Consider the following 24,717-nt stretch of genomic DNA (forward strand, 5'->3'; position numbering starts at 1 on the left):
CGTGGGTAGGAAAGACCTGGGGCAGATGCACGCAGCTTTCCCAGCTGCCACCAGACTGCACTTCCCTTTCCTGTTCAGAGAGTGGTAGCAGGCTGGGAAGGACCTGCGTTGCACTTTGCATGGGTGAAAGTACGAGGTCCAAAGGGTTAGAAAAAAGCAGTACTACTCAGCTTCTTGGGACCTACCCACCCAGAATGGCCCTCACATAGATTGAAGACAGGTGCCATCTGACATGATAGAAATGTACACAGGTTTCTGTTGTGAATACTTTTATTGCACACATAAGATTTTAAAGGTGAAAACAAAGGCAATGTACTCAAAACTGTTCAGCTTCTATACATCATAGGGCATAGTATAGGTACAGCTTATTCCTCTGAATGCTACTTTAATGATTGACAGCATTAAGTACATGGCTAGGAGTGATTCTAACACAGTCATTACAGCTAACAAAGATGTCAGTGCTGAGTTTTCATGCCGTGTATGCAGCTAACCAGGTATTTGTGTTGGGACAGGCTCGTGTTCAGCAGGGAAGCTCTTATACCCTTAGTGAAGGGGGGAAAATAAAAACCCTACAAAAAAAAACCATCAAGTGATGCAAAGGTAGTCACCGCATCCCACCACCAGACTGGTGCCCAGCCAGTCTGCAAGCAATAGCTACTTTGGAGAAACACACACACCCCGCCCCCAGTTTTATTGCCAAGTGTGAGGTTACAGGGTAGGAACTACCCTCCTTGGTCAGTTGGGGGTCAGCTGTGCTGGCTGTGTGCTCACCCAGCCCCTTGGTCCCCCCACCAGCCCCCTCGCTGCAAGGGCAGAGCAAGAAACAGAGACAGGCCTGCCGCCGTGCGAGCACTGCTCATTTGCTAAAACACTGGCGTGCTGTCAACACCGTTTTTGTCGTAAATCACACCGTAGCATAAGGGCAGCTATAAAGAAAGCTAACTCCACCCCAGACAGACCCAGTATACTGCAGGATCACATCCTCTTCTTGGACAAACTTGGGCTCACACAGGCCACGCTGCTGAATCTGTGCACAGGTGCTGCAGGCAGGAGGCAAAGGAATGAGCTTTAATAGACATGGAAAATATCAAGCCCAAGTCAGAGATGCAGGGAGCAACCACAGCTGGGCAGAGGGGCTCACGCAGTGGCATAAGCACTCTTCATAGCTGTAATGTTACAATCTGGCATTCATATCCGCCCAGTTAGTGAGATCAAAGTACCCAATCGTATAATGGAAACAACTCTCCCACAGGTTTTGGATACAAGCCCCCAGCCTACACTGAGTTACTGCATCACAGAGTATCTTGACTGGGACAAGATCTCTTTAATTACACACAATCTATATAAGTGATGTTCTGAAGAAAGCTCAAATCCATTGACTGTCACCCCTGGCAGAGTTAAACCTGGACTCCAGATAGAGACCTGATATCAGAGGAAGAGACAATGTAGCTGAAAGAAGACATCAGGCTAAAAGAGATAATTATGGGCTGGTATAAGTGGAAGTTAGTCACCAGTCCAGAAGCTTTGTATCAAACACAGGCAGTGTCCAGATGCTTATATTGGTGTTACAGTATTCAGAGATGCAATGGGGCTAAGTTAGAAAGGCAAGAGATAAAGCAGCTGTCAGATAAACCTGCTGTCAGATACAACAGGAAGAGAGGTGTTGGACTGAAAGGATGGTTGGTGAGGAAAGGAAGAAACCAGAGAATCTGACTAGCAAACTATTACAAACATCTGTGCAAGCAGAAGGCTGGATGATGGACTTTATAGTCCATTTGCCTTCTCTATTTTAGTAGTTATTGCCGCCTTCTAAAGGCATGCTCTCCCTTGAGTTATTGTCCCGGCTGCTTGATGTACCGAGCATTTACACAGCTAAAAAATCTATTAAAACTACCCGACTTTGTTTGGAAGTAACATCAGTACATGTGGCTTTAAATTCAGTGAGCCCAAATTTAATATCCAGCTTCAGTTGACGCTTCCTCCCCAGCTTTGTGTCTGGCATTGGCACTGTGCAGGAACCAAGCTGTTCCATTCCTTCCTCATCTACATACTGAGCATCCTGCTTTTCTGTACAATAGAAGGAAAAGCATGCATTTGTTTGATCTGGTTCTGTTGGATGGAAATTATAGTGGGCAATTTCATTTATTTTCACTGACTCCTCCATTCCCACCAATTTCTTGAAGAGATCTGTGCAGTAAATATGGCCATCAGCTTTTGCGACCCTTAGTTTACGCAAGTCATGTATAGCAGCATCAAATTTCTGAGTTACTGCTAAGCCATATGTCTGAGCACTGACTCTTGAGACAACAATGTGTGGATTGACTCCAAATAAAACAGCCCCTTTTGCAATGGCCACTTGGGCCTCCATTGGACAAAGGACACGATACTCCTTGCTAAAGGCCTCCCTGATAGCATCTCTCAAGATGATGCTAGATGCAAAGCCTCCCACAAGCAAAATGTACTGGACCCTAGCCATCTGAGGCTTTTCAAGAATTTTCCTCAAAGTACAAATGATATTTTCAACACTGTAGTCAAAAAAACTCTTCATTTTCTCATATGTAATCATGATCATCCCATTGCACCACACAGCTCCTTCCACTTTTTTGAAGAAGTGGGAGATGTCCTTCTTGCACTCTGCCACTCTGGTCAAGTTGTAGTAGCAATGTAAGTAGACCGCCTCCCTGACAGCAGAGCATTTCTGTAGACTGAAGTTGTACATCATATGTTGTAATTCGGTTGGGTGGCTCTTAACATATTCTTCCCATACACCATCATCGAATATTTCCTTAAGGAAAGCAGCGAAGTTTTCATCCACTCTGTTGCCTCCCCATCCACCTCCAGTTGCCTTGTGTAACTCCTTCAGGTAATGGTTTTCTTGGATCTCATGTACTGTAATGTCTATTGTGCCACCTACGCACACACAGAAAAACGCAGTTAAGTCAGCTGTTTTCTTTAAAGTACACGAGGTCCTTACTTTCCACTGAATACAATCTTACCTTCTGAACTCCTGGTTCACAAGTTTGCTTTTCTGCTGCTTTCTTTTCTCATCCTCACTCCTATGCTATTGCCTCACACTTCTAGATTTCCTAAATTTACACTCTTCCATTTACAAGCCTGGTCTGTCAAGGTTCCTACAGTAATTGCTGGCTGCTGGCTGCTCTGACTTGCTCCCTGCACAAGCCAATCTCCTTTCTGATCACAAAAGCAGACTGGCCTCCTCACATAGATAGTTGACTCCTGTCTTTTGATATACAAGCTCTGAGTGAAGATGAGCAGTGGTGGTGAGACTCTCAGGAACTTGTGGTCCTCTTGATGCCTTTTCAGTATTTGTTCACTATCACCAGACTGATCTTGGCAGGTAATTCATGTCACACCAAAAAAAAACTCACACAGAAAAACAGAGAAATTACTAAGAAGTGCTCCATCAAATATTCTTAATGATTTACTCTACAGGGCTTGCTAGCTAATCCCTTTGGTCAGTTCACTGGGCACTGCACTTGCTCCTATAGAGGAGGCTGTGAGCTCAGGCTATACAACAGCACGTGGGTGTGCATCGGTGGCTGACTCTGGGACACAGTGCAGACCAGTCTGGCATGATGGCAGGAGCTCTTGCTGTGATTGTCTGGCCTGAAGTGCATGACGGCATGAGATGCTCAGTGACTTCCATTTGCCATGGATGAGACCTTTAGCAGTCCTGTTCTCTCCTCCCATTTTTCTGCCTGCCCATGGGATCTCATTAAGTGAGAAATAAAAACAAAAATGCCATGACAAGCACAGCAGTGGAGTCCAAGCTCTGGTACTGCACTGCAGACCTTTGAGGACACTGTGAAAAAGCCATGCTCTGCACACAGCAAAGATGACACCTGTTAAATTGGGAAAATTTTACCTCCACAGTCAACAACAATATACTGGATCCCAGGGGACTCTTCAAACTTCTTCTTGTCACTGCTGTCTGTGATAAACCCTTCCTGTGGAAGCTGTCTGCACCAGACTGATGCAGCTTCTGGCTCCAGGGCAATAATCAACTTCTCAGAAATCATGTCAGAGATGAGGCCTGCCTAAAATCACAAAAGGGAGGTGTCAGTTCAGTGAAAGGTGGCAAGATCACCGCTGCATGAACACCACCTGCTAGGGAGGCTGTTCTCACCCCAGGAGCCCAAGCTGGGGTGGTGGTTCTTGCACCGCCGATCTCCGTGGGGTTTATTTCTGCACGGCAGTTGAGGGAAAGGGCAGAGCAGTTGTTACTGCCAATTTGAGACATCCTCTCTCCCACTGCCCCCAGCATGGGAGATTTCCTGACATACTGAAATTTGAAATACAGGTTGTTTAAATGTTGAAGAGTTCCTCTGCCTTGATGGGTAAAGAATATCCAAAGATAATTTGAGGAAGTGGTTGGTTTGTTGGCTTATCGTTGTTTGGGTGGGTTGGTTTGTTGTTGGCATGGTTTATTCAGCCTGGAGAAGAGGAGACTGAGGGGAGACCTCATCATGGTCTACAGCTTCCTCACAAGGGGAGGAGGAGGGCCAGACTCTGATCTCTTCTCTCTGGTGACCAGTGATGGGACCCAAGGGAATGGCAGGATGATGTGCCGGGGAGGTTTAGGCTGGATATTAGGAAAAGGTTCATTCACCCAGAGGGTGGTGGAACACTGCAACAGGCTCCCCAGGGAGGCAGTCACAGCACCAAGCCTGACAATATTCAAGAAGCACTTGGACAACACCCTCAGAGACATGGTGTGAATTTTGGGGTTGTCCTGTGCAGGGACAGGAGTTGGACTTAATGATCCTTGTGGGTCCCTTCCAACTCCAGACATTCTATGATTCTATGATTCTATGAAGTGGGATAACCCCTGCTTTTACCTCTTTTGCCGCCAGACGCATGAACTGCCTGGCAGCAGCGCTCCATATGGCTGGGACAGTAATGACCCAGGTGATCTCCTCCTGGCCACAGATGGTTTGGAAAGAGGCCTCTTGGATGGTGTTCAGGGCATGTTCCTTCAGGTAGCGCAGGCTTTCAGAAAAGACCATCAGGGCAGGAAGCATCTTTCCATTGCTGGCTTCCAGTTCCATGGCAGAAGTGACTTTCTACAAAAAAAGAGACATGGGGTCAGACATGGCAGTCTCAGGAAGAGACCTGTCCCCTTCGCATTGAGCACTGCACAACGTATGGCACAGAAGGAGGTCCTGTCTCCAAACCGGAGTAAATTCCTAGCAATGGCTTCAGTATTGTGGCAAACTGCAGCCTTATTGACACAGGTGAGCTACTAAACAGCTTACCCAGAACATCTGTGATTCAATAGGCGAAATACCAATGTGGTTGATAAGTCAGCTGTTTCTCCTGGGCCAAATTTTGTTAAGACCCTGCAGGTACTCCTGAACAGCCAGTGGGGAGAACTGTACTTTCTATGTGACACCAGCATACATTTTCCAGGTGTTCATATAGAGACTTTAGACCTTTCTGGCTGCACCTATACTTCTATGTATGGCATTAACAAAATTATATGCTGGACAAACACGTAGACAAAGAACCCTGTGGTCTGACACAATTTCTCTACAATGTGTCCTCTTGGCTTATGCATTCCCCTGAGTGTGTCCTGAGGCAGGTGGCTGCTGTGACACTTTTTAGTCTCTCCTGGGAGATGAAAACTCCCTCCATCAGACCCTGATTGCCTGCTCTGTCTAGAAATAGTGGGAATTGTTGCCTGTATCCAAAGAAGTTTCAGGATCTAGCCTTCACTACGCTGCGCTTCTCTTTGTTTTGCTTCAGCAGCTACCGAAATGGCCCTAAATTACAGCGATTATCAGATGGATAACCAGCTCCATTAACCTGAGATCCTTTACAGCCAATAGAGAAAAACATACAGGTCCAGATGCTGCCCAGCTTAAATAACACACAACCAGTAAAGGTGCGGTGAATCCTCTTCTGCAGGTGCAGCCGCTTAAGAGAAAGGGAATCTATGTTCATTTTTACTTACAATCATCTCATCTCCTGTCACTGTTCATGGCTCAGTTAGGAGAGGTTGATATAAAGAAGCTGTTACGGCATGTCCTCCATGGACGCTTTCCATGGAGATTTGGAAATAACTACTTATGTGTCTGGGAACTGGTGTTCCCCTTTCTTGTCTCTGAGTCCTTCTAATGGTTGCCCAGAGACGTTTTGGAATCTCCATCCTTGCAGATATTAAAAATCTAGCTGGACAATAGTCCTGGGCAACCATGTATAGGTGGCTTTGCTTGAGTAGGGAAGTTGTAGCAGATGACCTTCATAGGTCCCTTCCAACCATATCTGTTCTGTGATTCTGTAATAAAATTTCCCTTAAACATTTTCTTCTTGAGTGCAGAGAAATGGGTTTGAACTAAAACCTCTCTCCAGTCCCCTCTGAAAGTCAGTGAGAACCTGCCACTCCACAGGTGACACTGTGGCAGACCACATCATTCCCAGCTTTCCCAGGGAGGGAAGTCTTCACAGAGGCCTCCCACCTACTGCCTCCCCCCCCCCTGCATCCAGGTCAGCACTCATTGCTTAGCACTGGGACATGCCAAAGAGCAGACATGAGACTTTTTCTGGGGCTGGCCCTATGATCTGGGTTATTCCAGACCCTGGAGCACAGACAAGGAGGCCCTAAGGTAGCCTAATGTTTGGCTGAATAAGCAAACCCAGAAAAAGCTGCGAAAAATTCTGAACTAGCACAGAGCCTTCAGAGAGAAATGACAGCCACTACACGCTTGAAGGACAGCTAGCCACCCTTAAATTGGCTTCAGCACACCATTTCAGGGGAGGGAGAGACAAACTAGAGGGAAGTATATAACATGGTGATCCTGAGGTTGCCCACCTCCTTTGAATTGCAGGAAGCTTCACTTGTTCCTGTCGAGGACCGAGGGCAGCTTTTCATTAAGAACAAGCACTTGGCTTCACCAAGGTGTGCAGTCAGGTTTTACTGTCTTTAGACAATGAACAGAATCATAAAGGAAGGGCCTGTGAAGCTTTTGGCTAATTAAGAAAATAAATAATTTCTTCTTCAGTTCGTCAAAATGCCCTTTGATTTCCCTTCGTTCATCCTTATCAGCCAGATTTACTCAGCCCTCTTCACCAATTCCTCTAACCCCCACCTCTCAAATAAATTAATAGCTCTGACTCCCAATAGCAGTAACTGTTCCACCTACTGTGTTGTACAGCTTCATCTTGAAGTTCTGGAAGAAGTACCAGTTGTCAGCTTCACTGGAGGGCAAGCTCTTGTACTTCATCACAGCATCATAGCCAAACTTCCTGAACTCCTTCTTCTGGTTGAACAAGATGCACGTGGGTGTCTTCGGGGTCTTGAGCCCATGCTCTGTTCCCCAGTAAACCTGGCGGATTTGGTCTGTACCCGAAGCAAGGGAGAAACAGTACCCGCTGTAGGACGTGCCAAAATCTATAGCAACAACAAAGACTGAATCGTTGGCCATGGCCACTGGCAGTGCAGAGGAGTGCAGCTCAGAGAGCTATAGAGGACTAAACAGATGGGACTGCGGTGAAACTGAAACTGCTCTGGCTGATATTGCATGGTGAAGCCACCCCCCCCCATTTTTATTGGCTGGAGAGAGGTATGACTCTAGATACTGTGCAAAGAAATGGTTCATTTTCCTGTAAAAAGATTGGGCTTCTTACTAGTATTTATAGCAGAAAAACCCCTTTGTGAAAGCAGGTAAGTGCCTGACACTTCCAGTAGCTTCCTGCGCTCCTGGCAGCACGGTCCCCTCTGCTGCCACTCATTTCTGCAAACATTTTCTGCTGCTGTAAAGGCATGAATACACCCGAGTTTTCTTCTTACGGCAGAACGGGGCCATTTGAAGGACCATGTAAGGATGTTGATCCTAGAGAGGTGACTGCAGAAGGCAGCAGGTATGTTGCACAGAGGGTGTATCTGGCTAAACTTACCAAGTTTAACCTTAGTAGGTCTGAATATTTCTACAGAGTTGCTCGGGGTATTACAACGAGGGACTGCAAACATTTCCCGACTGTGAAGTGTTTCAGTAAAAGCTCTGTTTTCTACTTCCTATCCTTCCTGTCCACCACAGGGACGATTCATGTCCTCAAGTTCAGCTCAAGTTCAGCTCCAAAGGGTGAGGCAGATATTAAGTGGGTGTGAGAGGAAGGAAATTGGAAAGAACGGTATAAATAGTGTAAAAGATCCTGGACTTCAGGGACTCAGACTGTGCTCATCAGTTTTGCAGGGAAAGGCTGACTTAATTGCTGATTTAATACTGGATTGTTGAGCTTAAAGAGAAAAAAAATGTCCTCAGTGAAAGACTAGAAAAGAAATTATTTAACTGAAAAGGAATCCATGCAAGTAAACAAATGCAAAATCCATTTCAGCGGGAGGGGAGAGAGGCGGAGCTGGGAGAGAGGGGCAGGACTGTCCCTTGCAGCAGCCGTGCAGACTTGGATCAGCATAAACTGATGGTGAAGCCTCATAGTTAGGCTTTCTCTGATGATGCCTTGCTGCAGGAAGGAGCTTGCCGTCTGCTCCACCTGTATCCAAGCTGCAGGAACACCTCAACCTGGGATTGTCTTTGCAGTAATAGTTGATGTTTGGGATTCTCATAAGGAAATAGGGCAGAGCAGTTGTCGAAATGAAAATTACCTTTAGAACACATAGCTTTGTTCTCCTCTATTAAAAAAAAAACAAACCACATCCATACATTGCAAAGTTGATTTCAGCAGAACAGCCACTGCATTTTCTGTTACCCACACTCCCCAGGTCTGGGTTGAGTTTGTTTTTCAGGAGTTGTCCCTGTATCCTGCCCACTTCATCCAGCCCGAATGATTACTCAGATAACCTATGTTTTACAAAACCTGGCCTGTGCAGTCCTCTGAACTGTGCCAGGCATCACCTGGGAGATTTGGCTCGCTTGTGCCAAAACTGCATCCAGGAGGGTACTGGGCCATCACGTGCACTGGAGTCTAGCTCTGGTCTTTTCAGTAGGGTGGATGTAGCCATGGAGCCTCTGCTTATGGGGCAGTCTTTTATAGGGTACCTGTTTAGAGTATGTGATTTTTTCCCCCTTCCTTTTAAGAATTCCATTTTCTTTTCTCCTCAGACAAATATTTGACTCCCTGTGGCAACCATCAGCCTATGGAGACAAGATTTCAAGGCTAGAGGCATCATATCAAGATCTCGAAAAAAGGCTGGTACAGGTGGAAAAAGAAATAAGGTGAGTCTGGTGACCAGAAATTACACCATTTAACATGGCCCCTGGTGATCAGCTGTAGCTGGTGTATGTTATTACAAATAAGCCAGACACAAGAGGGGCTCTGAGTTAGCACCAAATTTTGTCTGGGTTATATTGGGAACCCAAAGCCCATTTACAGAGGCTGTTTGATCTGCATCATATAACATGCAGATCTTACACTTTCAGAGTATTTTATTTGCACTGTTGGCACTGACTTATAAAATCACAAACCACCTACCTGGCAAAGCACAGCCTTCAGATGTTTTGGTATCCAGATTTTTTTTCCCTCTATGGGCTGATCAGGAACTGGAGGGAGGAAGCTTAGCTTGTGCATTCCTTAGGACTTTAACAGATACTTGCCTACTGACTGTGATGTGTTTTATTATTTCTTTCTTCCCCTGATGGACTGACGGACAGCAACAACAGAGCTTGGTCTGACACTGTTGATGCTCGACTACAGTCTCTGGAGGGTTGCCGCTGGTAATGCAATTCTTTATATTAAGAATATATATAAGAGGGGAAAAATCATAAATGTTTCTGTGGCTGTAACTGAAACATAGTTGAGCCTTGGTTATCACAGCTCTGTCCTGCAGGGCAGACCAAGTTGTCTCTCCTGTTTGACTGCATTGTCATGGCCAGGCATGAGCAGGTTTGTCTTGGAGCGCAGATGAGGGCACGTGCCCAGAACACAGAACACGAAATCATGTTATGTTATGAGATGAAGAGTTGCCTTAACAACAGCAGCTCTCAAGATAAAGGCACCTGGCCTAATATGAAAGGGAAGTGGTAAAAGCAGCTCTGAGGACACTTTGGGTAGGTGTGCAGAGGCAGTCCTGGGTTTTCATTGTGAAAACTGCCCTCTTATGAGCTAGGCAGGCACTGAGGGAAGGCATAGTGGCTGGGATACTGGCAAGAAGAAGGGAAGCTGTTAATCAGGAGGAAAGAAAAAGAAATAACAGCCTAAATAATAGCATCTTGGGGATAAAATGCCAACATAAGTAATTCTCTGTGTCTAAGGCCAGGAGTGAACAAACTTCAAATAGTATAGCTGGATTTTCATACCCTTCCTGAACAGCTTTGTGGAGAACAGGCTTTCTTGTTGGGATTTCCTTGAAGACAGGCTGTGATATTTTAAAGTTTCTGATGATGGCTGGAGTATCTGTGGGGTCATGAAGGGTTGGCAGGTGTGCAGTCACGCGTAGCCTGGTAGTGGCAGAATACTCACACTTCCTGAAACCTTGGAGCTTTCTTCCAGAGTGGCTCAATTTTGAGACTTGGGCTGCTGTAAGGCAAAGGTTCCCAGACACTGGACCTAGATGCAAATGATGACCAAGCTCAGTCACTTGTGTCTCTGAGTTTGTTTACCTAATTACAGAAAGCTGTCAGGAAAGCCGTCTAGATACAGATTACACCGCCCAAATTCAGGTCCTCATTCTTTGTTTGTTCCCAGTTCTGTCTGCTTAACATAGATTGTTTTCTTCCATCTCTAGGCAGTATGCTGCATCTAATCAATACGAGATGCAGGAGACCAGCAACCCTGATCCTCCTGACCAGGAGGGACACAGGAGCTATGAGGAGTGAGTACCGGGTTTTTCTGAACTTTCTCTTCTCAGTATTGTTCTTTCACCCACAGCCAGTCACCTTCCTCCACTATGCATCTACCACTTCCAAGGTTAGACAAGCTCCAAACACAACATTTCTGTGTGCAGTAATGGAGGTAATGTAACTGACAGAGCAGAAACTTGATGGGATAATTCACAAGATCAGAATATTAACACAAGATGGTACGGCTTACTCTGAAGGGAGGGGAAAGAAACACGGGACAAGAGGTCTCCTTTATATTAGGGCTGCATGTACTTGTTCTGGGATCTGTAATACAGACGACACAATCTCTAAAAGCCTCTGGTGAATGATAAAAAGCAAAAAATCTCCAGCACTTTTAGGGTGTGAGTATGCAATCAACCTAGGGTAATGGTGTAGGAAGGGCTTTTTTAAGCTTTAGTAGTGTCACCTAAAGAGCAGGCATTGGAAACGGGAAAACTTCACGCACTGGAGGAATAGAAGGCTGCTATTATGCAGACATCTGTGGAGAAAAGAAGCCAGGAGAACAGAACTCTCTGGAGGGTTTGGGATGTTTGGTGATAATGTTTTGATGTTAATGATGGAGGAAACAACTAGAGGAAAGATGAAAGTAAGATTCTAACAAGTGGAGAACACTTGTGTTTTCTTCAAGCCTTCAACCACTGATCCTCACAACCCCACCTCCCTCTCTTTGGATGTAAATAGTTTTCCCCTTGATTTGAGCATGAATCCTAGGTGGGGTTTTCAGGGAGGTTGTTACATCCCCTGGACTTTTTCCGGGGTGCTCTGCACTTTCCCATCTCACATTTTTGCTGCAATTCAGACTATTCAATAGGGGCGAGTCCACTGTTGTCCCAGTGTCCAAGTACAAATAAAGAGATGTCACAAAATAAATCTGTTTCAGAGCATTTCATGAAGGTATCACCCAAAAAGAGCTTCAGGGGAAAGAGGAATATAAGAAGCTGAAAGAGAAGAACAAAGAGCTAGAGGCAAGGTAAGGTATTTGTTCGAATTTCTGATGCAATGTGTGTTTCTACACTGAAAAGCCACATACTTATTGCTTCCTCTAGTCCTTAGGGACTCTTTGTTCCTTAACAGACAGCCTAGACACCTTCTCCCCACATTTTCAACCTGCCAGCATCAATTTGTAACTGATTTCTGGAAAATGGTGTGGGTTGTTCTGGAAAGGGAAGGAGATATTCCCAGGTGAACATGTTAATAAATCAGCCTACAATGACATAGCCCAAATGCTGCTCTTTGACCAGATTCCACTGTGACCGTGCAAAACTGAGCTGCGAAAGCACTAGTTCCCACAAGAAAGCTGCATGCCAGCTATATAATATAGTTGAGAAGTGCATTGTAGAAAACACAGGATTCATGAAATAGATTCATAACATGCTGTAAAATAGTTACACTTATTCATTGTTTCATCTTGTCTTAGCTAAGTTTTTTAATATCCTTCCTGACCTAGAAACAAAGAGCTGTTGTCTAAAGTCATGGGCATGCACAAGCACTCTGAGAACATGAATGACCCTTCACGTTTGTCTGCTGTGCTGCATATGTATGAGATGCTCAGGCTACGTGACTGGGAAAGATTGAGGAGTTCCACAGTTTCCTATTTGACGTATAAGAGTGGCAGCGGCATAATTAAGGTTTGTTCATGTCCATTTTCTCAGTCTGACTCTTATCAGATCAATATGGTGTAGCCAGTATAGCAGGCTTTGAGTACTAGTATTTCTGTATCAGACACAGCTGGGGACTGTTTGGGTCTCTGATTTTCCAGTCCAGCAGGGCCTGCGTAATGCTGTTGAGAGCAAACTGATGGTGACCTCCTTCCTCCTGCCTTTCATTCAAATCCCAGTCCCATACCTCACCCATGTTAGGCACAAGTGGGAAAACATAGCCCAGTTTCTTTATGGTTAACGCTTTAAATACTAGATTGGAGACCTCATTCTGATGTCTGACTCACTGCTCTGATGCTGGGGGGATCTGAAGGAAAATACCAAAATGGTACACGTTAAAGGATGAGACTGAGATGAGGCCATTACTAGCATTGGTTGTGATGGTAAGGCCCCACAGATGCTGAAGAACGGACTTCAACATGCAAACAGCTCAATGAAACAGTTTATTTCCCAGGTATTGAAGACATATTTCAATCAGTTAGTGGCCCTACAGTTTACTCTAATGCAGATGTGGTTTCAGCACATGCTTTACACAGTGCACCTCTTGTTTCAATGTGATTGCCGCTGTAATCAGCTGTTGTCTTTGCACTGCAGAAGCTCTTTGATGCCTGTGAGAAAGATATAGAGAAGAGAACAAATAACATAATTGAAGTTCTTGAAATTTCACCTTTGAATGACGCTATGATCAACAGCAAACAGGTACTTCATGTTTCTGTGTAAATGGACAGAAGTTGCCCAGGGAGGTGGTGGAGTCTCCATCCCTGGAGGTATTTAAAAGAAGGGTAGACGTGGTGCTTGAGGATATGGTTTAGTGGTGGACTTGGCAGTGATAGATTAGTGGTTGGACTCAATGATCTTAAGGGTCTTTTCCAACCTTAATGATTCTACGATTCTATGATTCTATGTCCCAGGGAGTGGGATAAAAGGGTCATCTGCGTCTGCCATTCATTTAGAACTTAGCTTCTGCTAGGGACACTGCTCAAAATATATTGGCAATGACAGTGGGGATAACTTATGAGCTGAGAGAGATGGGGGTGTGGAAAACTGAGCTCCAGCAACCTTTCTGTGTCCTGCAATTCACAGACATACGCTGCAGGTCTGAACTGTCCAGCTGGCGAGGTGCATATACAAGTGCAGAAAGCATTTTCCAGCCCTGTGTTACTTTCACAGAACCTTCCTTCAAAGCTTGAAATGGGCAGCTTCTCCATTGCCTACCGACATGATATGAGAAACAAAAATTCCCAATGCTCAGGGACCGCGCTGCTGGCCATACTACATGCTAACAGTCTGCTTTGTACTGTGCTTGGTTTGTAGGAGATGGTGCAACAGATAAGGAATCTCTTCAGATATTCCTACTCCCAAAACCACTCAGAGTTTTACAGCAAAATTGTCATGGTGAGTAAAGATACAGCCCAGGAATAGGGGCTGTGGTTCAATTTTCCGGCATGTCTGTGCATCTTGGTATTAAAAAAAAATGGGAGGTCTCCCTTCTGCTTGGGGTTGTTTTCCACTTGTGGTGAGGGTCTTCCAGCCCATTTACTCCCAAATACTCTCACAGGCATGCACAGAGGTATGTGAAACCTTGTAAGGGAGATACAAAGCTGCACCAGGAACAGTGGGGAATGGCAGGACAGGCAGGGCAGTGCCCTCACCAGCAAGGGCACAGTCCTACCAGTCTCAAGCAAGGTGCAAAGAGCAGGGACTGGTGGTGGTCATCAGGGTCAGCCACAGACCAGTGATCACTGGGCAAACCCACAGCGACCAGGCAGGTCAAGACCAATCTGGGAAGCCGGTGGGTGGGTCAGGGCCAGCAAGGCTGAACACAGGCATCCCAACATCACAGCTCAGGCAAGCAACCAGCCACCACTGAGCTTGAATCAGCTCCTGGGCCAAGTGTTGGAGGGTCTGTGGGTAGAGACGAGGCTTCTCATAACTCTTTCGCACACCACCCTTTCTGCCAGCTTAGCTGTTTTTGCAGCAGTCAAATCCAAGGTTACGTGGCCATGCTATATCAGAGCTGACCCTGAATACAAGCAGCCAAACCCCTGAGGAGGCAGGGGAAAGCTTGCAGAGACTGTTGGTGTGCACAGAGCCCTGAGACTTGCTATCCAAATGGACTACAATCTAGTGGGTTTTTTTCTGGAAAATATATATATGTGTCATATAGATCAGATATATATGTGAAACTTGCAAAGAGCAGCTTCCTCCTTTTGCAGTTTGCTGGGCCTTTCTGAAAGCTCAGCCTTATCAAGCTCTTTGCAGATCTCTCTATGAGGAAACAGGGACAGTTACTGGATGCTGGAACAGTCCAGAAACCAGGACTTAGTAAACAAAAGAACCTTTAAAGTGACCCCCTGCCTGTCCCACTCGAACAATACCATCAGCTTTGACAAATGAAGTTCTTCAGTGCTTACTTCATGTGGGGCAACTGCACAGAACAAGAGCAGGGAAGCAATGTAACATTACATCAACATAACGTTACAAAGCTTTGAAAACTGTTCTCACTTCATTTTCAGCAAGCTGGCGTTGACCCAAAAACTACCTTTCAAAAACAGTTTGTACTGAGCTGCTGCAAAACGTACTGTTTGCTGCTTCTTCAGGACCCACCAGTTACAGCTGTGTGGAACTTACAGGAAAGCCCAAGGCAATATTTAGAGCACGTGGACAAGAAAGGCCAGGAGCACTGGAGAAAACCAGCATTTCTGTGGCCCATAATGAAATGTGGGGAACAAGTCATTGTGAAAGGTGTAGTCTGGGATGAAAAGTAGCATGACTTCAGAGTGAAGCCACTCACTTATATAACCACAAGGACGTGAAACAGCTGCTGCGCAATATGCTGCTTTTCTTTCTCCCATGAAGTGCCTGCTTTTCAAAGCTAGTAAGTTAGATGCTCCTGGCTTGGGACACCTAGAATAAATCATTATTTACAGACATGTATTAAAAATTGAAGATGTTTGCCTAAGCAGCATGCATACATTTTATATAACATTTGTTCCTTGCTGTCTCTAAACAGCATTTGTGTGGAAAGTGAATCTGTGTTTCTACCCTACCTTACCTGCCCTTCACAAATGCTTATGACATTGTCAGAAAACAGCTGAGATCTCAGCCATGCTATGGCTGGCACTTGCCTCCTCACCAACAGCCTGTGATAGGAACAACGCTTTGCAGGAACAGCAGTGGTATCACTGCCCTCCCCCTGCATCTAGAGCAGATACACAAACTGCAGGCTCATGCTTTCTACTTATGAATAAGCAGCAAGAACAAAGATGGCCTCTTGGGAAACAGGCATCCTTCTTGGGTAAAAATGTACTGGCTGAGAAAGAGATCAAGGCACTAAGAGACAAGGCTCACAAAGGCTACAACGGACTCTCAGAAGACGAGTGTGTGCTGGTACGTGTACCCAGCCTTGAGGCATGAGACACGCTGAGGCACTGAGACCCACTCTTATATGCCAAAAGGCCACCTGTGTCTGCAAAAATGCCACCTGCCTGTTAGTACTCAGCTGCTTTCCCACGTCCATACAATTTACGGCTCCATAGCCCTTCAGCTACACATGTGCCACAGCTCTTGATTAAAGTGATTGACTCTAAAAGTTGTATGTCACAGCATAAGGGGATGCAGTGAGGCAAATGCATGCTTATGTGCTCACATGACAAAACATTGAGTGAGAATCTTGAGATTTCCCAAATAAAAGACACTGTAAATCCTGCTGTGTGCCTCCAAAGTCCTTTCCTCCAGTTCTGCTTTCTAGTCCAGCAGTTTCCTTGGCTGCACAAACTCCCCAGCAGTTTCTTGAGGGCTCCCAGAGAGAAAGGCAAATTTCTGTGCAGCTCTCTGCAAGAAAATTGCTCTGCTTCTCTCAGGAATCCACTATTCTGAGAGCATTTTGCAGGTCACTGCCAACATGAGCTGGGATACAGGTATGTGCAAGAAAATTGCCTTTTAGAAAACCAGAGTATTCTGAGAAACAGGCTGTAAAGGCCTTGACTGGAAATATTTATTAAGGAATAGAGCAGGTGAATTAAAATTACATATGTGGCATATTTCCTACAACTTCTGCAAAAAGAAAGAACCACAATACTTAATTTTTCATACCTTGTAAGGTGTTGCAGACTAAGGTGAGCAGCACATTGACATTTCATCTTCAACAGGCTTTAGAAGGTAAAGGTAAGGGAAGTTGCCTGGTACCAGCAAGTGGGAGCTTCAGCATGACCCTGCGTCAAATGCCATGCGATTATATAGGTGCAATAGTACATATATGGCAAGCTGCCATGGTCTATTTGTTACCTGCTTAGAAATTTTGTTAGCCCAGTTTTTAAGACCCTGTGGCTCTTTGAGTCAGTCTAGTCCTGTTCTGTGGATCAGTTTTATCTCTGAAGCTCATTGCTTCTGCAGCTTCTCATGTGCGCTTTTCCTTTGATTTTTCTTTCCTTAACATCTCTTTTGCTGGCTTTAGGCTAAAACACTCAAGTTACAAAAAGCTGATTTAAAAGCCTTCAGAACACTACAAGCACTGCTGCATCTTTGCTAGTAGGCTTCACACACACTCCCTAGCCTCTCTTAAGAGCAGGAGCAGACTTTTTGCTCTGTCTGTACAGCACCTAGCAGAATCCAGAAAACCTGGCATCTGAGGTACTGCTGATCTTTTCCCTGATACATATGCTCAGCTGATCTCAAAGGGCCAACAATTTCCCTCTCCTTGCAAAAGGTGTCATTTGGCCTAGAGTGAATGGGCTGCTTCTTTCCTGCGCAGCTACACGATTTTTAACCGCTCACAACAGACCAGGTACTTCATCCATTAGCAGCAAAGGTCCACTGATTGCCACAAAGTGTCTCTGTGTACGAAGTTTCCCTCTTGCCAGGCTCTCACATCTCCTGGTGCAAAGGATAACATCTAGCCCATGATTCGACGCAGCCTCTTTTCCCAGTTCTTGATGTTTGAGGGTGAGATTTCACCTGGACAGAACATCCAGTGCACTGGTGTGGTGAGTTAGGCCACATGTTTGATGTGGGTTGCATTCCTTAAAACACTCCTACCAGCAAAGCGAGATGCCAGATTTGAGTATCAAATGTCCCAGCTGTTTCTAAGCACTACGGAGCAATCAACAAAACAACATTCTTCTAGAAATGTTGCTGGGGATCATGGCTGTGGCTGCTACTGCACTGTCCTGAGATAGCCTGAAGCCTCTGAACAAGAACAGGCTGAGTCACACAGATACATCTTGCCTTCCTCCATGTTGTACAGGATGCAATCATGAAATAACCCAGAGTTGTCTTCCCTTCCTTCTTTGGCTCTATATCATCATTAAGAGGCTTGGAGAAATGCTACTGCTACTCCTGAAATGTTGTTCTCCCATAGCTTCTTCCACCCTCTACTTCTTGGGGACAAACAGACTCTTCCACTGCCTGAGAAGTGTATTGTATTTCCCACCACCTTCTCCCCCTCGTCCCCTCCCTTTTCATCAGTCAACACACCCATTCAAGAGCCTCCCCTCACTTGGTCTTATTTGCTATTTAAACCAAGCTAAGACAGTTCTGACCTAAACTTTGTTCAAATCTCAGTGGAGACCCTTTCCCTGATCATAGATTCTTCATCCAGAAGAAGGGGGGCAAGTCTACCCATATCTCTACACCTTACACCTCACAGATGGATGGCAATTGGTGGAGTCAAAGTTTGCTCATCCCTGCCAGAGACAACATCTACTGCCAATCAAGAGCTCCATACAAATGAATTCACATAGCCAGGAGGGTTAGATCTTCCACCTGGTGCCCCGAAAGGATTCCTCACTATCATCCTACCAGTGACCCAGTATTATCCCTGGAGCTGAGGCACAATGGCTTCTCTTCAACTCTGTAGGATGCCACTAGCTTCTATCTCAGCCCTTCAGACTTTGGTGGGAGATCTGTCTGTCTGCTCCCACCAAAGACCCAGCCCAGGTGTTCTCTTCCTTTCTGCTCTCCCCACTGTCCAGAGAAGGAGAAAGAGCCTGTTCCCAGTGGAATTTAAAAATATCACCCATATCCTGATAGAGGCATTGGCTAAAACATCAGCAGCACGCTCAGTGCTCCACTTCTGTCACCCAACACTACAACTTGTCTAAGAAAACAGTTTTTCTAGTACCCTCACTGAAGTGAGTGAGGTAAAGGTTAGACCATACCACTGACACATAGTCCTAAAGAATAGCAGAAACAATGCAACAGGCTGTGGCCTTCCCCAGCTTCTGAGGTGCTCCTGAGAGCGCTCTCTTCAGGCCACTGCACAGACCTGGTTATTCACTTTACATGCTAGTAAACTGCAAGGCCAGCTGGGACAGGTAAATGGGAATGATTTTGAGTTTGGCTTCTGCTGCCTCTCCTGCACAAGTCTGTCACAATTCTGCCTCTGACAATATGATCCTGCTTTTTGCTTCCTGTGCTCTGCAGCAGCAATATCCCATAACTTCAGTGACCATCAGTGCTTCTGGTGAACTCATCTTAGACTGCCTTAGCTAAGTAATTTGGAAGACACACAGGCGTCTGAGGTCTCAATCTTGTGCATAGCTGGCATCTGTTGCTCCATAACCTAAAAACCCCCAATTTCTGGAGAGTAGGATATCTTCTGTCAGAGGATAAGTATGCCAGCAGTTATAATCCATGGATATCTGCTTAGCTGTTAGCTGTGTCTTGATCTTTTCTCCCTCTGTGATGTACTTTCATTTATTTCACACATGCAGGACGCTTTGGTGACAGAACGGATGGCTTGGTGAGCCAGGAGATTTGCTTCCTGTCCCTCAGTCTCTTACTTTCTAACAGCTGCAAAGGACCAGGGTTCAAGGGTTCGGATATGTGGAGAGAGAAAGTGCAAACGGATACTTTGACTCTGAGCAAGTCTCCTGCCCATTGCAAGAAACCAACCAGGACCAGCACACAGGAGGCTCAGCTCTTGGAAGAAGGAGCAAGCCAGCCTTGTGATTATCCAGTGGACCCCACTTAGATCATCAGAAGTACCTGGTCAGTGCTGTTAGGAGTGCCCTTAGGGTCTCAGATTTATTTTTTTGGGGGGTGTAAAAAGTCAATTTGATAATAATGAAACCTACAGGTCCTGCAAGACAGACATCCTCCCTTCGTTATCCCAGAGCCAATACTTCTATTTGCACTATGTCCCGTCAAGAATGTTTTGGGTGGACTTTGATGTTGTTAAAATGCTTGTCTTCTATTTCTTTTATTCCCCTCCAATCACCTTGCAATCTTACTGGCATTGACTAGGAGGCAAGTGATCTGAGGATCAGTGCTGAGATCTTTCATTGCTGAAGCTGAGATGTTTCAAGCAGTTTAGTTTTCTGCAAGGGCTTGTCTTGGGATGCTGAAACCAAATTCTCACAACACGGGATAACGGACCGGGAGACTGTTCATCCATGAGCAAGAGAAATGAATGGATTGACGTTTCTTTTCTTCTCCCATTTGCCTCCCCCACCCAAATGCACACAAACCAAAGGATCAAAATTATAAACTGGGTGGGCAGAGGCAACAGTGGTTTAGAAACTGAAGAGTATTAAAGCTCCTCTTTTCAGACTGGTTTGGATTACATTCTTGACCATATACTCTGAGGATAGCTATTTGGAGCAGGGACCAATTTTCCTAAACGTTTCTAATATCCTAAACAACTTATTGCTTAATTCTTATTGTTTTCTTTTACTTCAGCCGTGAATCAAGGCTGCGCTTTCAAGCCTGGAGTATAAGCCCTTGTCAGTCATGGAGTCTAATATTAATAAAAAGTAGACTTTGAGTGTGCAAATATCAACCAAAAGAAGAAAGTTACCTCTGGTTATCAAGAGAACTTGTACTTCTCTAGGGGCAGGCAGTGCATGTGGTTAGTGTAACTGAGCATGTCTCCATTCAGGGAATTCATGGCAGACTGGTGAGATGCTTCCTGCTTGGTGGGCAGCTGCTGCAGGCACTGACAGTGGGTGCTGGTAGCTGGAAACAACTAAGAGGGTGCAAACACCGTCAAGTGAAAAAAGGCCCGCAATTATGGCCAGGGAACTACCGTAAGGTGAGAAGGGTCCCATCTACAACTAGACTGTAGAATAAATATTCACCAAAAAGAACCCCCAACCCACTATGGTTTAAATGATGAACAACCAATAACCAACAGGTTATCAAGAACAAATATGGTCTTTTCCCAGCTTCTGAAAAATGAAATGGGTGGTGGGTATCTGTGTTATGGGAGGTATCTCCATGCAGAAATTCCTCTTCTCAGACACACCAGTACACCCGAGATTCAGGATACAGCCTTTTACGTCTGTCCTAACTGAGAGGCACCTTATCTTCTCTGACAGTTCTTCAATTTGCCAAGCTTGTTTGGGAACCTCATTCCATTTCCTACCATTCCTGTAGCCCACCACAAAGGATTTAAAATCTAGGCTAAAAGGAAAATTGTATTTAGCTCAAGAGCATAGTCTGAACATTACTAAAGAAATCAAAAGGGTTGCTTGTTGCAGAAATGTCAACTGAAACTGAAAGTAAAAGAACAGCACTAGAAAGCAAAACTAGCTTTCCTTTGAATAGGTGTGTCAAGTAACTCACCACATAATTTTGAAAAACATAAGCTTAAGCAGTAAGAAAGCCTGGAATTTAAAAATACTTAGTGAGAGGCTCACAGTAGCAGTGCCAGTGTTTGATGCCAGGACGAACGCATTACCATGACTGGCTGTCGGATACATGGGCAGCGTACAAGGAAGCGAGCGCATGCCTCCCCTGGCCGGGCAGGACAAGTGAACGCCCTGGCAGCCAACAGCCAGGCTCCAAGAATTGGCCTGTCCTGCTGCAACACCCACCTCAAACACGGACAAAAAAGCAACAACACCACAACAGGCCCTGTTCTTTTCTGGGTTACATCCAACACAAATAACTGAGGTGCTCCAGTGAAGAAATTAGAAGAGAAAATGTCCAGTCCTATGTATTTGCTAATAATTTAAAATTTTACCACAATAAGAATATCCCATCATTTCTGCAATTGTTTAAGTCCAAGCTAAATCCCAAATTGGTCTTTTTTTCTCTTTCTGTTCTTATTTTTAAAAATGAAAATTGTTCCTGTAGGAAATATGCGTCTTAATAAATAATTAACAGAGTAACAAAAATCTCAGTTTATAGACATAAACGAGAAATACAGCTCAAACAGAACTCAGGTTAACCAACATTTCTGGCATAACCTTCAAAAATGTTAATGTCTTTATGTCTTTGATCTGAACAAAAAAGGAATATATAAGTCAGGAGATTACTGTTGTAATTATTAGGATTCTACTTAGTGTACAAAACCCGACATAGAAAAGTTACTGCTACAGCAGCTAATTCCCCCTTGAGTTTTATTACAAAATTGTTTAATCGTTTTCATACAAAATGTTTCTGTGTCAAGGTAACGATTATCGTGACGGTATTCATGCAATCAAGGAGGAGTGTACTGCCTACATACTAAATTTGTAATAGTTTTGTTATAATTAATGGAGAAGAATTAAGGTTTCTAATAGCTTAGATGGTTAGAAGCTTTCCTAACTGAAGTTAGCTGGAAAGGTTATTTGGCTTTGATACATGGGGCATGTGGGTTTCTGTCCTTTGAAGAGGAAGGAAACACACCTAACACTGCGGTCGGTCATCATGACAGATGGACTTTATCTGGACTGAGTAATGATGTGGTCTTGCTCCACAGCAACTTATCAGACATTTTCTCTGGCCATGTCGTTCTGCTTTTAGCTGCTTCATCTGCCTCTGTAAGACTCAATGGGGCAACATTGTAAATTGGACACTGTGCCACGTACTACCCCAAGGTTAATATGATGTCCTTCGCATAATTTCCTAATTAGTATTTAAAGAAGGAAATTGGTGTGAAGCAGGGAAACAGTCTCCGCTGCTCTGACTTCTGTGCCCTGGGTCTCAGCTGACAAGGGAGATGTGCTCAAGAAATCCACCTCCGAAAAAGCAAGGGCAGGCCTGAAAGTTTCCCAGTGCTTTTGGACAAGGACCTCCTTGCAGGGAACCCCTGTGCTCAGAAAGATCTCTTTGCTGCTGCTTACACCTTCTCTCCCTCTCCCAGCCACGAGAAAGGAAGCAGAGGCTCAGGGATGGTCCCTGAGCAAACATTTGACTTCACATTCACAGCTGTGAGGAGAAACTGGGAGACTTATGAAAGCTGAGCTGCAGCTTGTCATGTTTCACAGGAAAAGTAAAACAATCGTAAAGAGAGGGAATGGAAGATCCTGAGGTTTAAACCCGTCCTTCCCACAAAAGCACAGCTCATGCTCCCCTAACCAGCCTCCCTAACCAGGAATTCCGTGTGGGATGGGAAATCCCTGCAGAGGGAAGGGAGCTTCACTGAATGAATGGGTGAGCAGACCTGGACTCTTCACCTGGAGAGAAGATGACTTAGGGGATGACAGGTGGAAGAGGCAGGGTAGCAGCTACACATGCACTCTCCACCTTCAGTTGCAAGAACTAGGCTAATGGAAACATAACGAACAGGAGGACATGGCTCACCATGCAGCAGTGTGGACATGTTGTACTCCTTGTCACAGGGCATTGTGGCTGCACAAGTATCACTGAGGTCAGTCAGCACCTGGACAGGTGTCTGGAAGAGCCCTCTATTGGGTGTCCTTGCAGGTGGGAAACAGGATATGGGGTAGATGGCCCTCTGGTCTGGAACCACTTGGCCTGCTCTTATACTCACAAAAATTTGCTCCAAGAAATGTTGCCTATTAGTTTTGCAACAGCAGGCTTTCAAGTTGTCACACATCATCCACCCCACCACCTCAGTTTGATCAACTATCTCGAAGCTGCAGGAAGACAGTGGAACAGGACCAAAAGGGCATTATTATGTGTACATTATTGTGTACCCTGATTTGATAGCGTTGAAGTCAAGTGCCAGTGGACAACTAAGCAGTGACCTGTCATCGCTGCTGGTGTGACTGTGGGCTCATGAAGGCCTGAAACGTTCTTGCGAGAAAATCTGTGCCGTGGGATCCTGAGCTCACGTGGCTGTGAGCAGACACCTCCACTGTGCCTGCCTCCTCTGCACTCATCCCCAGCCCTCACAGGCAGTTCCCGCACTGCTCAAGGCCAAAAGCTTCTTCCGAGGACCTTCCCCAAAATCCTGCGTGGAATGTGCGCAGGCCAGCAGCTCCACAGCGACGTGTGCTGGGATGCCTCAGGGTCACCAAAACTCAGGGTGTTGTGGTGGGGAGATGGTAGGAAGCGAACGATGAGGGTGCGGAGGGGAACCACGCAGCCGATCCTCCCAAGAGGTGCCAGGGGAGAGACAGAGCCGAGGGCAGAAGCAAAACCCTGCGTTTTGGCAACGTGCCTTCCAATGACGGGAAGAAACCCCGGGGCTGCAGGGCCCTGGGGGGTATGCTGTGCTGCAAAGGGCGTTGTGAGGGAGGCCCAGCAGCACCCGGGCCTGCGGTGAAACCCAGAGCCACCGCCCCGCAGGTACGGATGCCGCAGCCGGTGAGTCAGGACAGGGCAGGAGGTGCCGCTGGAAAAGCACTGGAAAGCTCACGTCCGCCCGAGCCTGTGCAGGGAGGCTCTGCCCTTCCACCGGCAGGTGTGGTTTTTCTTTGCCTGATTTTAAACAGCACGGCTCCTCACACAAGAAGCATTAAAAAATGAAATAACTTCCTGCAGACAGATGAAACATCCGGAAGGCTTTGGTGATCTATTTCCCAACCTCGTGAAGACCCTTAGGGCAGTCTCAGACAGGCCGCGATACGCATAGACTGGAGGCAACAAACGTCGGGTTATAACGCAGTAGTTATAAGTTCATCGTCACAAGGTGGCGACGGTCGGCCCAAGCGTTACAGCACCGCGCCGGTGCCCCAGTCTATCGTTATGACGCACATCACGGAAGTCCGGGCAGATCACGTCACCCGGGCATCCCGCGAAGTAAGCGGGCCACCCGGGGGCGACCTGTACCCGCGCAAAAATTCCTCTCACATTGGCAGTGAGGACCCGGGCGTCACCCCGGGTCGTTATTTTCCTTACTCATAAGTTTAAGGCATACCGGATGTGCGCCCGCCCCGTCAGGAGAACCGTATGCGTTATCTCCCGAGGTCAGGGCGAGCAGTTCCCTGCGCCACATTGCACCATAAAAGTTAGTTTTTCCTTTCCCTCACGGCTCTACCCTGTTTCTTTCCCCTCCCACGTCACATTACTGCTACCGCAGCCGAACCGGGACGGGACTGGCAGGGATTCGTATGTAAATGAGCGACAGG

General features: G+C 45.8%; 2 protein-coding genes, 1 long non-coding RNA gene and 1 other non-coding gene across 8 annotated transcripts; 1 reads left to right on the top strand and 3 right to left on the bottom strand.

Annotated features, from left to right (window-relative positions):
- Positions 1-252: 252 nt before the first annotated feature.
- LOC104046838 (heat shock 70 kDa protein 12B-like) lies at positions 253-7,616 on the bottom strand. Its single transcript, XM_009507066.2, has 4 exons — positions 7,164-7,616; positions 4,860-5,084; positions 3,887-4,058; positions 253-2,910 (listed from the first exon to the last, which is right to left on the bottom strand). Exons 1-4 carry the CDS (start codon positions 7,443-7,445, stop codon positions 1,865-1,867), a joined length of 1,725 nt encoding a protein of 574 aa, XP_009505361.1. The 5' UTR covers positions 7,446-7,616; the 3' UTR covers positions 253-1,864.
- LOC135313595 (uncharacterized) lies at positions 7,581-15,243 on the top strand. 2 transcript variants are annotated; one of them, XM_064453165.1, is made up of 10 exons: positions 7,581-7,684; positions 7,816-7,881; positions 9,081-9,194; positions 9,630-9,692; positions 10,703-10,789; positions 11,698-11,787; positions 12,265-12,445; positions 13,070-13,174; positions 13,790-13,870; positions 14,992-15,243. In XM_064453165.1, the coding sequence occupies exons 1-10, from the start codon at positions 7,611-7,613 to the stop codon at positions 15,241-15,243; spliced, it is 1,113 nt and encodes a 370-aa protein (XP_064309235.1). In that variant the 5' UTR covers positions 7,581-7,610. The 2 variants fall into 2 exon arrangements, with proteins under 2 accessions (XP_064309235.1, XP_064309243.1); XM_064453173.1 differs by having other exon boundaries at positions 7,607-7,684; positions 7,782-7,881.
- Positions 9,965-24,684, bottom strand: LOC135313603 (uncharacterized). 4 transcript variants are annotated; one of them, XR_010373193.1, is made up of 4 exons: positions 21,115-24,684; positions 20,274-20,441; positions 16,571-16,689; positions 15,294-15,382 (listed from the first exon to the last, which is right to left on the bottom strand). It is a non-coding gene; the product is annotated as an uncharacterized LOC135313603 (long non-coding RNA). The 4 variants fall into 4 exon arrangements; XR_010373195.1 differs by lacking the exon at positions 15,294-15,382 and adding an exon at positions 9,965-10,524 and having other exon boundaries at positions 20,274-24,684; XR_010373194.1 differs by lacking the exon at positions 15,294-15,382 and adding an exon at positions 12,896-13,083 and having other exon boundaries at positions 20,274-24,684.
- Positions 24,356-24,504, bottom strand: LOC135311652 (U12 minor spliceosomal RNA). Its single transcript, XR_010371266.1, has one exon. It is a non-coding gene; the product is annotated as a U12 minor spliceosomal RNA (small nuclear RNA).
- Positions 24,685-24,717: the final 33 nt, after the last annotated feature.

Source organism: Phalacrocorax carbo, chromosome 1, assembly GCF_963921805.1.
Source record: "Phalacrocorax carbo chromosome 1, bPhaCar2.1, whole genome shotgun sequence".
NCBI classification, from domain to species: domain Eukaryota; kingdom Metazoa; phylum Chordata; class Aves; order Suliformes; family Phalacrocoracidae; genus Phalacrocorax; species Phalacrocorax carbo.

Excerpts from the sequence above, each read along its gene's own strand:
- LOC104046838 (XM_009507066.2), bottom strand. The coding sequence starts at position 7,445 with ATGGCCAACGATTCAGTCTTTGTTGTTGCTATAGATTTTGGCACGTCC. Across the intron at positions 5,085-7,163 it reads AGATGAAGCTGTACAACACA|AAAGTCACTTCTGCCATGGA; the intron begins GTAGGTGGAACA and ends CTTTTTTTGTAG. Across the intron at positions 4,059-4,859 it reads TGCGTCTGGCGGCAAAAGAG|GCAGGCCTCATCTCTGACAT; the intron begins GTAAAAGCAGGG and ends TTGTGATTTTAG.
- LOC135313595 (XM_064453165.1), top strand. The coding sequence starts at position 7,611 with ATGGTTCATTTTCCTGTAAAAAGATTGGGCTTCTTACTAGTATTTATA. Across the intron at positions 10,790-11,697 it reads GGACACAGGAGCTATGAGGA|AGCATTTCATGAAGGTATCA; the intron begins GTGAGTACCGGG and ends AATCTGTTTCAG. Across the intron at positions 13,175-13,789 it reads CTATGATCAACAGCAAACAG|GAGATGGTGCAACAGATAAG; the intron begins GTACTTCATGTT and ends CTTGGTTTGTAG.